This window comes from Tupaia chinensis, unplaced genomic scaffold, assembly GCF_000334495.1.
Source record: "Tupaia chinensis unplaced genomic scaffold, TupChi_1.0 Scaffold000119_2, whole genome shotgun sequence".
Lineage (NCBI taxonomy): Eukaryota > Metazoa > Chordata > Mammalia > Scandentia > Tupaiidae > Tupaia > Tupaia belangeri.
Genome location: NW_006159586.1, coordinates 340,994 through 356,852, shown reverse-complemented (window position 1 = coordinate 356,852; position 15,859 = coordinate 340,994). Strand labels below are relative to the sequence as shown.

The 15,859-nt window shown below is 42.4% G+C and overlaps 1 protein-coding gene and 2 pseudogenes across 2 annotated transcripts in view; all 3 read left to right on the top strand.

Moving 5' to 3' along the window:
• The window catches only part of LOXHD1 (lipoxygenase homology PLAT domains 1), a 219,353-nt gene that overhangs the window by 180,208 nt on the left and 23,286 nt on the right, over positions 1-15,859 (top strand). For both annotated transcript variants that reach the window (XM_006144420.1, XM_006144419.1), the window contains 2 exons: positions 466-640; positions 2,926-3,111. In XM_006144420.1, the coding sequence (XP_006144482.1) occupies positions 466-640; positions 2,926-3,111 (361 nt within the window). The remainder of the gene's footprint in view (positions 1-465; positions 641-2,925; positions 3,112-15,859) is intronic.
• Positions 6,301-7,527, top strand: LOC102477225 (sorting nexin-7 pseudogene; annotated as a pseudogene).
• Positions 8,131-9,357, top strand: LOC102476825 (sorting nexin-7 pseudogene; annotated as a pseudogene).

Below are 15,859 nucleotides of genomic sequence, written 5' to 3'. Positions count from 1 at the left end.
AGGCCATATGTCCTGAGCCTCCTCAGGCTATTCCTTCCCTGGTCAGCCACTAGCAGGTGTTCCTCAAGCCAACAACATGGTGCCCACACCAAGGACCATCTGGCAAAATGTCACACACTGCTCCTAGATGATTGTAGCTGATGGTGGCTTGGTTGGTCTGTTTTCTGTGACTCATTTAGCAAACCTTTCTTGTGCACAATGATAAGTCCCTCTCAGAGGATATTATCAGATGACTTGCAATTCCCAAATCCCCAAGCATGGTTCATCACTGTGGGAATATTGGACTCTGTGCAGGTCTTTGTCCTCAAGATGCAGGCCCTTTCCACACTCCTCAAGTCTCAGTCATACAAGCTTCTCACAGGGTTGGGATCTTGGGTTGTTGGGGTTCAGTCGAGGCGGCTGCACTGGCAGGTAGAGCTTGTGGGGGTGAGGGAGGATGTCTCTATATAAGTTTCCTCTCCACAGATCCTTTTGAAGAACATGAATACTGGAGATCTGACCATGTTCTACTACGGGGACTGGCTGTCCCAGCGGAAGGGCAAAAAAACCCTGGTGTGTGAAATATGTGCTGTCATCGATGGGGAGGAGATGATGGAGTGGACTTCCTATACCGTCTCAGTTAAGACCAGCGATATCTTGGGTGGGTTGAGGTCCCTTCCCTTCCCAACACCCAACATTCCCCACCCCCAAATTCTGGCTCAGGGTATTTTTCTTCCAGTGGCCTTCCAAAAGCTAGTCAATGCAAGTCCTTCTCATAGTGTCATTTTTGTCTGGACAAAGTACTTCTTCCCAATGATTGAATTGATTCCTTCTCTGCTTCCTTTGGAAAATGGGGGAAAATGTCATTGGAACCTTTTTGAAAATGGTGCAGGAGCGTAACTCAGAGCCCTTCCATCTTCCTGCTGCAGCATGCCCTATGCCTCTCACCCAGTGCCATGCATCCAGGTGCCCTCAGGTTCCTTCTCACATCCATGTGCTTGATCACTTACTGTGTGCCAGCTCTGGCCTTGCTCTTAGGATAAAGCCATAACCTCCAGGCCCTGCAAGCCTGTCATGCTAGTAGGGTAAGCACAGTATGCTGTGGTGAGATTCTGACAGGTGTTGGCACAGGGTGCTGCTGAGGAACCAGAGGGGAGTTCTTACCTACTTGGGGATCCAGAGTGAGGGTCATGGAGGGCATCCTAGAAGTGATGCCAAAATCAAATCCAGAAAGACAAACAAGTCACTTGGGTAAATGGGGACATCCAGAGAAAGACTTCTAAGCAAGAGACTTGGTGTGGCAAAGCCAGGGGCTGAGCAGGAACACACCTCATTTGCCCTTGGAGGCAACATCTCCTCCTCCTCCTCCTCCTCTCTACCAAGCCTGCTCTTTAGGATCCATGGCATGGAATCTAGAAAACGCAACCGCATTGGTTGGAAATGGCTAGTGAAAGATAAACATATTGCCATGGTAGATTACATTTAGCCAGAGAAATGAGTTTCTCGTGGTAGGATCTTAGGCGAGTAGTTTGTTTGGGGAACTTCCTTACTTCTTTTTCTCCTCATGGTGGAGCCTTGATACTTTTTGCTTAAAGTTCCAAGTGTCCACTTGCTTTCAGGCCCCTCCATGCCCTCATGATACAATCCCAGGAAATAAATGTTAAATTCATTGAAACAGCAGGTATGAGTCAGAAAAGTTTTACAGGGTCACCTCTTCCAAAAGCATTTAATTTTTTTTTTAATTTTCTAGTGGGTGCATGTATTCATCAGAGAAGAGAGAGTGAGAGAGAGAGAAACTGAGAAAGCACCCCCAGTGGGGGATGGTCACACTGCAGTCTCTTCTCTTCCACCTCTCCCTCCTGTTGGAATTTTGAGCATACATGTGCCCGGCATGTTTTTCAAGCCACCAGGTCCAGGACTCAAACTGCACAGTCAGCTATATGGAATCCAACTGCTTTAACCACCACACCACCAACTAGTCTGCATTTGGTTTTTAAGTAGGGTTAATACCTCTATTTAGCCTACGTAATACGAAGCTCTCTAGTGTAGAATGTCAATCAGGTAGATTTAGGGAGCATAGGACTTTCCTTCTTCTCTCTGAACTCACAATGTGCAGGAGGTAGTCTGCATTTCTAAACTGTAAAGCCAGTCTACATGACATGACTTAAATTTGGGAATATTCTCCAGAAAGAGATGAGTTTATGTATGAAACCACTGACACTTGCTAAGACTCCAGTTAGACCAACAGCATTCGCAAGGCACAACGATAAGGTGAAAGATAGAGTTAGAAACCCTGGAGTTCGGGGCTAGCAGGTGGCATAGTGCTTAAGGGCACTGGATTCCCACATGGCCGACCACAGTTTGAGTTCTGGACCTGGCAGCTTGCTTTCTCACTCTCTCTCTCTCTCTGGTCAGATTAAAATAAATGAATAAATAAATAAAGTTAAATAAAATAATTCTTTTTTTTTTGAGAGGTTTTTTGCTATAGGGCACGTGCGCTCGCCAGACAGACAGAGACATAGAGACAGAAAGCAAGAAATCACCCCCCAGGGGGGATGGTCACGCCACAATCTCTTCTCCTCCATTCTCCTCTCGGGATCTTGGGCACGCACGCACACGCACCTGGCGTGAGTTTTAAGCCACCGGGTCCGGGGCGCAAACCGTGGTTGACTACATGGGAGTCCAGCGACATAGCCATTACGCTAACTGCTGGTTCTCAATAAAATAATTCTTAAAAAAAAAAAAAAAAAAAAGAAAAAGAAAGAAACCCTGGAGTTCTAGGACATAAACTGGCCCTTTTTTTACCTTATCCCTGGCCTGGTTGATTCTAAATTCTGTTCACCTGCACCCCCGGCTCCTCCTAGGAGTTCAGGAACAAGTTTGTAGCAAGAGGGGGTGTGTGTCAGAGAGGCTGGCACACAGAGCTTTGTCTTGTGCACTCTCCAGGAGCAGGCACTGATGCCAATGTGTTCATTATCATCTTCGGGGAGAACGGAGACAGTGGGACCCTTGCCCTGAAGCAGTCGGCCAACTGGAACAAGTTTGAGCGGAACAACACGGACACATTCAGCTTCCCCGACATGCTGAGCCTGGGCCACCTCTGTAAGCTGAGAGTCTGGCATGACAACAAAGGTAGCTTACTCAAGGCCAAGGTGGTGGGAGGGTAATCCCATCTCTGCACTTGAACCCTTCCTTGCCTCCCTGCCAGCAAGCTGATCCCGCCTACCCGAGAGCAGCTGGCAACTAAGTATGGTTGACAGCCACCATTTTGATTCTTCAATCAGTCAAAGAGAGTGAAGGTTTTGGAGGAGCACATTTTAAAGATAACACTTAGTTCCTCATGCTCTCTCCCTGGGTGATTAATGGTTCCCGATTATTTGTGATGTTGGAGCATTAATTCTACTTAGTTCCAGACATAAAAATTAAGGAAAAAGAACTATATCACTAAATTCACTTCCTCTGGATTGTCTACAAAGGATTATGCTTATTTATTTTTAAAAATTATTTTATTTATTTAATTTTATTTGCTGTTTTTAAAAAAATTTGACCAGAAAGAGACAGAGAGAGAAAGAAAACAAAGGTGGGAAAGCAAGACACCAGGTCCAGGACTCAAACCACAGTTGGCCATGTGGGAGTCTAGCACCTTAACCATCACACCATCTGCTGGCCCCTATGCTTGTTTATTTATAATAGTAAGCCCAATAGTAGCCAAATTATCTTATAAACTATGGATATAATTTGGAATATATATGAATATAATTTGGCTTATACCCAAAGGAGAAATTTATTTTTTAATTCGAAGTACCTAAGGAATACTTTGTCGCATCTCTAAGGAGGAAGTCCATATGCTCAACATTTCTTCGACTCTCATTTTGCTATCTTCAGGCCACCCAGGCTATTTTTGTGGGTTTTGGGCCTGTAAATTTATTTGGTGTACTTCGAATAGAGTTAGTAAAATTAATGTGCTTCTGTCACAGTGCTTACACTATTGGCTGGGAAGTATATTCCCAGGAACTGCGTCCCTGTCTTAATCAGAAAGAAGCATATCAAATATATGGGCTTTCAACTCTGGCTACCAGCCCATGCTGGCAAGATAAATTACTCTTGAGGGCAGAGTCTACGCCTTATCCATCTTTATCATCACTAGTGCCTACAATAGTGCCTGGAGCATAGTGGAACACACATGGTAGCTTAGTCGAGATCTTTACCAAGAGGAAGCCGAGAAACACCAGGTCTGTCATAGTCTCTGTCTCAGAGAACAAAGGGACTAGAACCCTGAGAAGGAAAAAATAGGACCCTCAGGCAGACTGAGCCATTCTTCTAGTGTTCAACCACACTGAGGTCAGACAGCAAGGAGTTCCCTGACCACGTGTCCCCGGAAGACCAGGAAACCAGGTAGGGAAGAATTTCATGTAGACTATAATGATTATCAGCCCCCTTTTTACAAGAAGGAAAGAGAATGCCAGGGTGATTTCAATATGTGTTTTTATTCATGGAGGCTGAGGTTGGAGGGGTGACCAGAAAGACCATGGAGGCTGGTGTTAAAGATCACAGAGAGAAGTAGCCCCACATACTCGAGGACTGTGGAGCTGTCCAGGGTTCTGACCTGTCTTTTGGCTTCTCTCAACTCTGGACTCTGCAGCCTGATCCAGAGTTCCTGCCTGCCATAGACAACCAGATGCTTGGCAAGATGTTCCAAATGACCAGGCACCCCATCCCTAATTCACGCAATAAAAGGCAGAGTCACTGATCTAAGATCAGAGCTCATCTCTGTGTCTCCCGTGTGCAAGGGCCCCCATCTCCAGCTCCATTATATCCAACTCTGAACCCCACACACCCCTTTATTCCCCTGGCTGGCTTCTCTTCACCCCACCTTTGATGTCTGTCCTCACCTTCCATCTCAGTCTGTTTCTCATGATTAACCTTCCAGAGTCTTTTTGTGCATTTCTGCCTCATGCTGTGTGCTTCCTTCCAAACCATTAGGAAAGTAAAAGCTCACATATTTGAGGAAAAAAATGTTCAGAAAGTCACACAGATAACAGAGACAGTGTGGGAGGAGGGTGGGAAATGGCAGAGAGTGAGAGATAGAGAATCAAGTGTGTGTGGGGGGGAAGCAAAATATATAAGAAACAAGAAATGGAAAATTATTTGTTGACAATAACGCATATGGCAATATCCTTAATTCAGCCAAAATACAATATATTCAGGATGGAAAATCTCATTTTATATAATGTATTGATGTATAGAGAATGAATGTAAATAAATAAATTTAAATTTTAAAACGGTGGAAAAAAATTAACTGGATCAAGATTATCTGCTCTAGGAAGCATTTGATCTAGTAATATGAGTATAATTTTGATGAAAATATCTATTTTATAATGTCAGAGCTTAATATCCTTGTGGTCAAAACCAAGATCTTGGGGCCACCAGGTGGCATGGTTAAGGGTGCTGAGCTCTCACATGGCTGACCATGGTTCAAGTATTGGGCCTGGTGGCTTGCTTTCTCACCTTCTCTTTACCTCCCTCTCTCTCCCCGCCCCCATCAAGTAAAATAGATAAATAAATAAAGTTAAACATGATTCTTTAAAAATAAAAGTCACACAGTAACATTTCAGGATCCAGGGATAATATTGTTTCAGCAATATCTAAGTTTATCCTTTTTTTCCCTCCTCCTGACTTGTCCTCTCCTTAGGCAAAATGAGCAGTCCAGGTCTTACTACTGCAGCTCTCACAGTCTGCACAGTTTTAACACTGGTATCAGTTAGTAAATAAATAAATTGCAGTGGGTTCTCTCATTATCCACAGTTTTTGTGCTCTATAGAGTTGCTGCAAACACTGAATTAACATATACTCAACTTTTCCTACAAGGGGAGATAAAGCACAAGGGTCCTGTGAGCCTCTAGTCACAACATTTCCCTAACTGATCAATAAATGACCTTCTTTTGTGTGAATTTATGTTCAAGGACCCCACATTTAAAATATACCACTTATTCACTAGCACTGAACTCATGACCTGTGGCACTACGACTCAGGCCCAAATACAGCCTACGTAGTAACAGGCATTGTCTCTGTAAGGCAAATCATAACTTCCTTCCATTTTGGAGCATTAAACAACACTTCAGCTTGGGGGCCAAGCACTGGGTTTGGTGGTCATTTTCCAACAGCAAATTCACCAACAATAAGGCCCAAAAATGTTACGTGTGCTCCTCTGGCCTCCCGGCTGGGGACCCCACTAGGATGCCACTAAAAAGAATGCAGCAGGGTGGGGGTATGCACATGGCACCCCCTTGCTTGGCAGCAGTGACCTCCCCCATCCTGATGCAAGCTGAGATGCTGGATCTGGACAAGGATGAGGACGACTTGGAGGTGTCCAATAAGGGTGCCTCTTTGATGGACATGAACTCCTTCAGCCCCCATGATGCCAACATTCCCATGATTAATGATAAACCAAATAAAGTTTGAAGATGAGCCAAGTTTAAAGGATCTTTTCATGGCAATCTGTGAACCTGAAAGCCACATTGCTACAATTGAAACTTCCGTTACTTATCAGATTATTACTAAGACATCTTATGAGAAATTCGACTCCGGTGAATTTGAAGTTAGGAGGTGTTACCAAGATTTCCTTTGGTTGAAGAGAAAACCTGAAGAAGCACTCCCTACTCTGATGAGTCCTCCATTGTCAGAAACATTTGGAGTGAAAGGAATGGTGGAACGCTTTAATAATGACTTCATTGAGACATGCAGAAAAGCATTACACAAATTTTAGAACTGAATTGCTAATCATCTGACTTTAACATTTAATGAAGACTTCAAAGCTGTTCTCACAGCACAAGCTTGGGAACTCTCTTTGCACCAGAAGCAAAGGCCTGGTTTGCTAAGCAGGATGTGGCCAACAGTCAGAGCTGTTGCCTCAATGAGAGGAATCGAAAACCCCCAGAGGAGTTCATGGAAATGAATAACTTTATTGAAATATTTAGCCAGAAAACAAATGTGATAGCTAAAATATCTCAGAGAATTTACAAGGAAGAAAGAGAATATTTTGATTAAATAAAAAAATATGGCCAAATTCATATTTTATGGTTAGCACCAGAAAAGGGTCTGGTTGATACTCTAAAAGGTATTGACAACTACATCAACAGATGCTGCAAGGACACTGAAAAAATGTGTGGGCTCTCAGAGGCACAGCTTCTTGTTGTACATGAGGATATACTTTACAGTGAAATGTTCATGGCTGCTATGAAAAGGCCAGACCAGATTCAAGCTGCACTGGATTCCAAAGTTGAAGCTTTGACCTATTAAACAGCAGATACTGATCTGCTTATGGAAGAAATCAGAAAACTTCAAAATAAAGTGAAATGTGCTAATGCTGCCTTGAAAACAAAGTGGGAGAGATGAAAACAGAATGTGAAAAATGGTATGAAGTCAGCATTTACAGATATGACTGAGGAGGATATCCTGTATTATAAACGGTGCCTTACAACATGGGAATCATTCCTGATTCCACAGACTGACCTCCGCTGGGAAGAAGCCTCTGAAGAGAATCCCTAATTACACTGCGAACTTTGGTTTGATCTTTGGGAGATAGCATCTATCAATCAAAGTTATTCTTTCTGTATCAGCACACCCTTTTTGAAGTGGATGTAAAATGTTTCTCACCATCTAGAAAGCCAACAACTTGAAAACACAGATATCCCAGGTCATTGACATGACTTTGGAAATATACCTTTATCTCACTACATAGGTGTACATCTAGTTTTAATTATGTTCTTAAATTTGTGTGCCAATAATTGCAAATAGCAATTTTTAAAAATATTTGTCTGTAAAAGATGACAGTTATATATACCTGTGGCACTACGACTCAGGCCCAAATACAGCCTACGTAGTAACAGGCATTGTCTCTGTAAGGCAAATCATAACTTCCTTCCATTTTGGAGCATTAAACAACACTTCAGCTTGGGGGCCAAGCACTGGGTTTGGTGGTCATTTTCCAACAGCAAATTCACCAACAATAAGGCCCAAAAATGTTACGTGTGCTCCTCTGGCCTCCCGGCTGGGGACCCCACTAGGATGCCACTAAAAAGAATGCAGCAGGGTGGGGGTATGCACATGGCACCCCCTTGCTTGGCAGCAGTGACCTCCCCCATCCTGATGCAAGCTGAGATGCTGGATCTGGACAAGGATGAGGACGACTTGGAGGTGTCCAATAAGGGTGCCTCTTTGATGGACATGAACTCCTTCAGCCCCCATGATGCCAACATTCCCATGATTAATGATAAACCAAATAAAGTTTGAAGATGAGCCAAGTTTAAAGGATCTTTTCATGGCAATCTGTGAACCTGAAAGCCACATTGCTACAATTGAAACTTCCGTTACTTATCAGATTATTACTAAGACATCTTATGAGAAATTCGACTCCGGTGAATTTGAAGTTAGGAGGTGTTACCAAGATTTCCTTTGGTTGAAGAGAAAACCTGAAGAAGCACTCCCTACTCTGATGAGTCCTCCATTGTCAGAAACATTTGGAGTGAAAGGAATGGTGGAACGCTTTAATAATGACTTCATTGAGACATGCAGAAAAGCATTACACAAATTTTAGAACTGAATTGCTAATCATCTGACTTTAACATTTAATGAAGACTTCAAAGCTGTTCTCACAGCACAAGCTTGGGAACTCTCTTTGCACCAGAAGCAAAGGCCTGGTTTGCTAAGCAGGATGTGGCCAACAGTCAGAGCTGTTGCCTCAATGAGAGGAATCGAAAACCCCCAGAGGAGTTCATGGAAATGAATAACTTTATTGAAATATTTAGCCAGAAAACAAATGTGATAGCTAAAATATCTCAGAGAATTTACAAGGAAGAAAGAGAATATTTTGATTAAATAAAAAAATATGGCCAAATTCATATTTTATGGTTAGCACCAGAAAAGGGTCTGGTTGATACTCTAAAAGGTATTGACAACTACATCAACAGATGCTGCAAGGACACTGAAAAAATGTGTGGGCTCTCAGAGGCACAGCTTCTTGTTGTACATGAGGATATACTTTACAGTGAAATGTTCATGGCTGCTATGAAAAGGCCAGACCAGATTCAAGCTGCACTGGATTCCAAAGTTGAAGCTTTGACCTATTAAACAGCAGATACTGATCTGCTTATGGAAGAAATCAGAAAACTTCAAAATAAAGTGAAATGTGCTAATGCTGCCTTGAAAACAAAGTGGGAGAGATGAAAACAGAATGTGAAAAATGGTATGAAGTCAGCATTTACAGATATGACTGAGGAGGATATCCTGTATTATAAACGGTGCCTTACAACATGGGAATCATTCCTGATTCCACAGACTGACCTCCGCTGGGAAGAAGCCTCTGAAGAGAATCCCTAATTACACTGCGAACTTTGGTTTGATCTTTGGGAGATAGCATCTATCAATCAAAGTTATTCTTTCTGTATCAGCACACCCTTTTTGAAGTGGATGTAAAATGTTTCTCACCATCTAGAAAGCCAACAACTTGAAAACACAGATATCCCAGGTCATTGACATGACTTTGGAAATATACCTTTATCTCACTACATAGGTGTACATCTAGTTTTAATTATGTTCTTAAATTTGTATGCCAATAATTGCAAATAGCAATTTTTAAAAATATTTGTCTGTAAAAGATGACAGTTATATATAGTATAAAGGCAACATTTTAATACAGCTTTTAATTTTTTTTTTTTTAGGTTTTGCCATAGGGCACATACACTCACCAGAGAGACAGACAGAGAAAGACAGAGAAAAAGTGAGAAATCACCTCTCTGGGGGATGGTCATGCCACAACACCCTCTCTTTTATTCTTCTTTTGGGATTTCAGGCAAGCATGCACATGTGCCAGGCATGAGTTTCAAGCCTGGAATTTGAACCACAACCAGCCATGTGGGAGTCTAGTACCTTAACCACCTTGCCACCTGCTGATCCAATAAAAATTTCAACATGAAAAAATGTTAAATTGAGGCTCTAAATAGACCATCAAGAAAGAATATCTGTTGGGACCAACAAATGGCACAATGGTTATGTCACTGAGTTCCCATGTCGTTGATCATGGTTCAAGCCCTGGACCCGGTGGCTTAAAACTCACACTAGGTATGGGTGTGTGCATGTGTGTCCTGAGAAGAGAATGGAGAAGAGCTTGCAGCATGGACATCCCCCTAGGGGTGATTTTCTCTCTGTCTCTCCTGTGAGCACACATGCTCTATAGCAAAACAAAACAAAGACTATGTTTACCATCTAAGAACTGAAGCAGGAAGGCAGTGTTGCCTTAACATGTGTGTCAGGTAGCTCACATCTTGTGCATCCTGAATATGATCATAAATGACTATGTGAATTTTAATTTGGAGGTTATAAATACATTATATCAAATGGGCAAACCCACAATAATGGAACATGTTGCTGATGAGATCAACTGTGTCTATTAAGCACTTACTGTCAGACATTGTTCTTTGTGCCAAGGACCAAGTAGTGAACAGCAGACAGTGTTCCTATCATCTTGAAAATGACCTTAGAACAAAAACCTGCATTTATTAAACAAGTAATTGATTTAAGTAATGATGAGTCTTTAAAATGGAAGCCCTCACTCTGAGGATTCAGAGAGGACCTTTCTCAAGAAGTGATATTTAAGCTGAGACCAGAAGAATAATAGGAACAGAAGAAGTGTGGTATTTGTTTAAAAAATGGAGGAGCACATTTGAGGCGGAATGAATAACAAATATATAAGTTCTGAAATAAAATAAATATTAATATGTGCCAGGAACTAAAGAAAAAAATCCCAAATGACTACAAAATAAGGAATCAGAATGGGAGCTAAAAAAATGGGCAGAAACCAGGCCATCCACATTATAAGCAATGTCAAGGATTGAGTCTTCATCCCAGCTGTACTGAGAAACCACCCAAGAATATCACAAATAGGAGTCACTAGGGACAGATTATTGTAGTGTCTATGGGGGATATAGATGGAGAATAAGATGATTTTCCAACAATAGTTAAGAGATTGGTGTCAAGTGGGGCCAGCAAGTGGCATGGTGGTTAAGGTGCTCAGCTCCCACGTGGACTCCCACATGGCCAACTGCAGTTTGAATCTCACTCCTAGTGGTTTGAAAATCATGCCAGTTTCATGTGCAAGCATGCCCAAATTCCCAAGAGGACAGTGAAGAAGAGATTGAGGTGTGGCCATCCTCCTGGGAGGGGTGATTTCTCACTTTCTCTTTCTCTGTCTCTCTTTAGTGAATACACATGCCCTATAGCAAAACCTAAAACTAAAGAAAAAAGAAGAGATTGGTGGAGAGGATGAAGTCTTGCAGTATGATGGTAGCAGTGGGGATGAAAAAAAAATAGTAGATATTTGAGAACTATTTGAGCCAGAGAACTTGTTAAAGTTTTGACTAAGAAGATTTAGAAGAATGGTAAGAATGCTGGAGGACTTTATTTATCTTGGCCAATTTAAGTTGAAGGCCTAGGAAACATCCAAGAAGTGAGGTTCAGTATCACTGGACCTCTTGGTCTGAGAGACTTGAGTTGTTTGTGCAGAGACAGTAGTGAAGCCATGAATGAAGAGTGCATGAGAGTCTATGGAAAAAGGGCAGCTTGAGGAAAACAAGGATTCATAGAGTAAATTTTGGTCAATTCTGACATTTGAGATCAGATAATAGAAGAGAGAGGATGGCAAGAAAGAAAAAAGGAGGAGGAATTGCCTCCATGCTTTTGTGTGTGTGTGCGTAAAGATTTTTGCTATAGGGCATGTGCACTCACCAGAAAGACAGAGAGACAGAAAGCCAGAAATCACCCCCCAGGGGGGATGGCTATGCTACAATCCCTTCTCCTCCATTTTCTTCTCGGGATCTTGGGCACACATGCACATGATCCTGGCATGAGTTTAAGCCACCGGGTCCAGGACTCGAACCACAGTCGACTACATGGGAGTCCAGCGACATAACCATTATGCCAACTGCTGGTCCCAGCCTCCTTGCTTTGCACATGCAAACTGGAATATGTTTGGGGAGGAGGACCTCACTGGGGAAACCCTGTAATACTGAGGATGAGTCACCGTCCATAAAGTCTCAAGATGTAGCCTGTTGGTTCCTGCCTGAGTATCATATTGAGACTTTGGGCTTGTGCTTACAAGGTACTGCTGGAATGAGTTGTGACTCTGAGGACATTGGGATAATAGTCATATTTGAGATGTTCATAAATTTGGGGGGCAAGGGGCAGGATGATATAGTTTGGCTATACCCTCAAATTTTATGTGTTAAGACTTGGTTGTATTGTGAAGTTAGTAAGCAAAAGCTTAATCCTTTCATGGTGTCCCAGGGTGTGGCATTTGGGCATGATAAGGTCATTAAAGTGGGGACCACATGATTGAGTTCTGGTAGGTTTATAGAGGAGAAAGGAGATCAGAAAAAGCAGAAATGAATGGACAGCGGCTCTGCTCACCATATTCAGTTCTTACCAGAAGCTGCCCCTGGACTTTGGACTTCCAAATTGCATGCCAAATAGACCTCTGTTCTTGTGAATCACCCTGTTTCAGACATTTCTGTTGGACTAATTCAGCTCCTGAATCCATATTTTCTTGGATATAAATTTAATAGAGGGAATATAAGGCCACATTTGTTTTCAAATAGCGAAGCAGTTCAAAATATTTGAAATGTGTATTTCTCCCAAGAAAATTCTCCAAATCCCTTGATGATAAATTTTGTTATACAGCCAAATATTTAGGTCACTGTAACAGAAAGAAAGGAGAGATGAACAGCTTTCTGTTGCTGAAGGATTTATCTTTATGAGACAAAAATGCTCTTCATTGCCTCCTAAGTACTCTCCCACCACACACACACACACACACACACACACGCACACACACAAAGTCAGGTAGCCTTTCTCACCTAGTCTCATGCTGCCTGTTCACTGGTCCTTTTTGCAATGTGGAGTTGCTCTTTGATTCCTGGACTATTCTAATTCATCCAGAGAATGGCATGGTATTATTCATAAGATTTTGTAACAATAAGGATTCTCCAAGATTAACTATTTCTATTCAAAAGGTTTTCTCTATTCTTCATTCTCTTCTCCTTTCTAGATCCCTGAACTTTGAGGCCAACACTCATTTAAAGTGTACTTTGAATAAAACAACTTAGGTATTTTCTCCAAGCTAGCAATCATTCATAAATAGATACCTAAGAGATAACTTCGCATCAGCAATTTCCTTCCCTTGCTAAATTCTTATGCACTATTCAAAATCCAGGGACCAGCAGTTAGCGTAATGGCTATGTCGCTGGACTCCCACGTAGTTGACCGCGGTTCGAGTCCCGGACCTGGTGGCTTAAACTCATGCCGGGCGCGTGTGCATGTGTGCCCAAGATCCCAAGAGGAGAATGGAGGAGAAGGGATTGCGGCGTGGCCATCCCCCCTGGGGGGGGATTTCTGGCTTTCTGTCTCTCTGTCTCTCTCTGTCTGTCTGGTGAGTGCATGCGCCCTATAGCAAAAACCTCTCAAAAAAAATCCATATTAACTATTAGTTTTTCATGAAGTTCCCTCATTTATCCAAATGAATTTAAATGTTCCCTTCTCTGTGCTCCCAAACTTCTCTGCTGATACTTCTGTGTATCACTCATTATGCTGAATTATAATTGTCTTGCCAGTTACAATGGTCAGACTGAGTCTCTTAAGAGTAGAGACTTTGTTTGATTCACATTTGCATTCCCAGTACATTGCACTACCAGATATTTAATAATTATGTGAGTTAACAGATAAATTGAGGTTGAATATCAGCTTGTAGCAACTTCTGGATCTTAAGTGAATAGCTCTAGAATTCTATTCCTTTCTAGACTTCTGCAGAGATTACTCTCTCTGCTCTAGTGTTTGAGAGCTCTCCAGATGTAGCACATTGTATCAGACACTGTTATCAAATCATTTGTGATTCTCTAAGGGTAGGTGTTATGGGTTGAATAGTGTCCACCACTTCCTAAAGTTTTGTTTACCTGCAACCTCAGAATCTGATATAATTTGGAAATAGGGTCTTTGCAGATACAATTAGTTAAAGATGTCCAGATAAAATTATCCTGGATATAGGATATGCCCTGGAACCAATGATGATGTGTAAGAAGATAAGAAGATGAGAGAGCATCTTATAAGAAGATGAGAGAGAATGGAGAGATGCAGAAGGGTCAGGTGATGGTGAAGGCAGGGGTTGGAGCTGGAGTTAGCACTTACAAGCTAAGGGATACAAGGATTGCTGGAGCCACCAAAGCTAGAAAAAAAGCAGACAAAGATTCTTTCCTGGTGCATTCAGAGAGAAAAATTCCCCTCTGATTTCAGACTTTTGGTCTCCAGAACTGTGAAGGAATAAATTTTAGTTGTTTTAAGCTATCAAGTCTGGTGATTTTTGTGGAAGCCCTAGAAAAATAATTCCATAAAGAAAAGCCTTCTGGGAAATAATAAAGACATTCCTAGGGCCTCAATTCAGTCATGTCTCTGCAGCAAATCTGCCTTGGAATTCACAGCTGGGTGGAAACATTTCTGGCCCCTGGATTAAAATAAAATACAACCGATCAGAGTGCAGTCACCAAAAGGCCCACTTTCAGAGGGGTTAGCTGCTGCAGCTTAAAGCAGCAAGGCCAGTGGCTCAGAGTCATAACACTCAAGGTGGTATCAAGTAGTGATCTGATAAATTTGTTGCTCCTAAATTTTATAGCTGATTGCCACAGCCCTGGTATCTGTCTGGTATGAACTTGGGCACAGAAACCAATTGTTCTCCTATGCACGAGAAAGAGGGAAAAAAAGCTAGAGATGAAAGCCACCTTAGACTGGCTTCTGATCATATTATAGACTCGCCATTTAAGTCCGGCCACTGAGACATCTGCCTTATGACCCAACTACCACTATGCAACCTGCCACCATTACACCTCCTTATCTACGGTTATCAAACTGTCTTTCATCCTCACCTCCTCACTTCTTTTAATTGTCCAACTCTACTTCAACTCCCTCCCAGGACATTTGGCATATTTGTACCTACTTGCTTATTCTTCTCCTTTGTTTGCTTCACAAGGACAACTTTCTTGCCTATTGCTCTTTCCATGATGCTTGTCACACTGTTTGGAGGGACTTCCTCCCCCCCTCCCCCCAGAGAGTGTGTGCACTGGAAAGAAGAGAAAGAGAGAGAGGAGAAGCATACCCTACGGGGCACCAGCACATCAAAATTCCTTCTCCTCCATGTATTGCACCTTTCAAAGTTCTGGGCACACATTTATATGCACCCAAATGTTCCTCAAGCTGCCAGGTCTGGGACTCAGTCCATACAGTTGGTCATGTGGAATCTGGCTGCTTTAACTGCACCCTACAGAGTTGGCCTAGAACATAAGATATTGTAATAGAATTTAATTATACCCCTCTTCAGTCTCAGAACCTGTCGTGTTTCCTCATGCCTCAGTTATAGAGAACTCAGTTTTATTTATGCCTTAGTGCTTCAAAACACTGAGCCCCAGCTGTGAAGCTCAGGCTCATGACAGTCCTCCAGCGCAGGCTGCCGCTCTTCTTAGGCACTTAATTTGCACATACCTAGTCTTTTTGGTTTTCTTGGTGCATTTTTTCTATTAATGCAAAAATCTGAGAGCCAGTCAGCACGTTTCTTCTATCTCATCACTGTCAAAACTCTTTAAAAAGAGAGTGAGGCTGTTCAGCACCACGGACAGCTCCAACACCCCAACTGCGCAGCCTGTTGCTACCACAGTTGTGACTTAGATGCCAGGCTCTCTAGATCTCCACACCCTATTCTACTCACACCTTGGATAACCAGACTGTCTGATTGCCTCCGCCCTATGATGGTTCTTGGACCTGAGTCATTGACATGATTCTCTTTCGC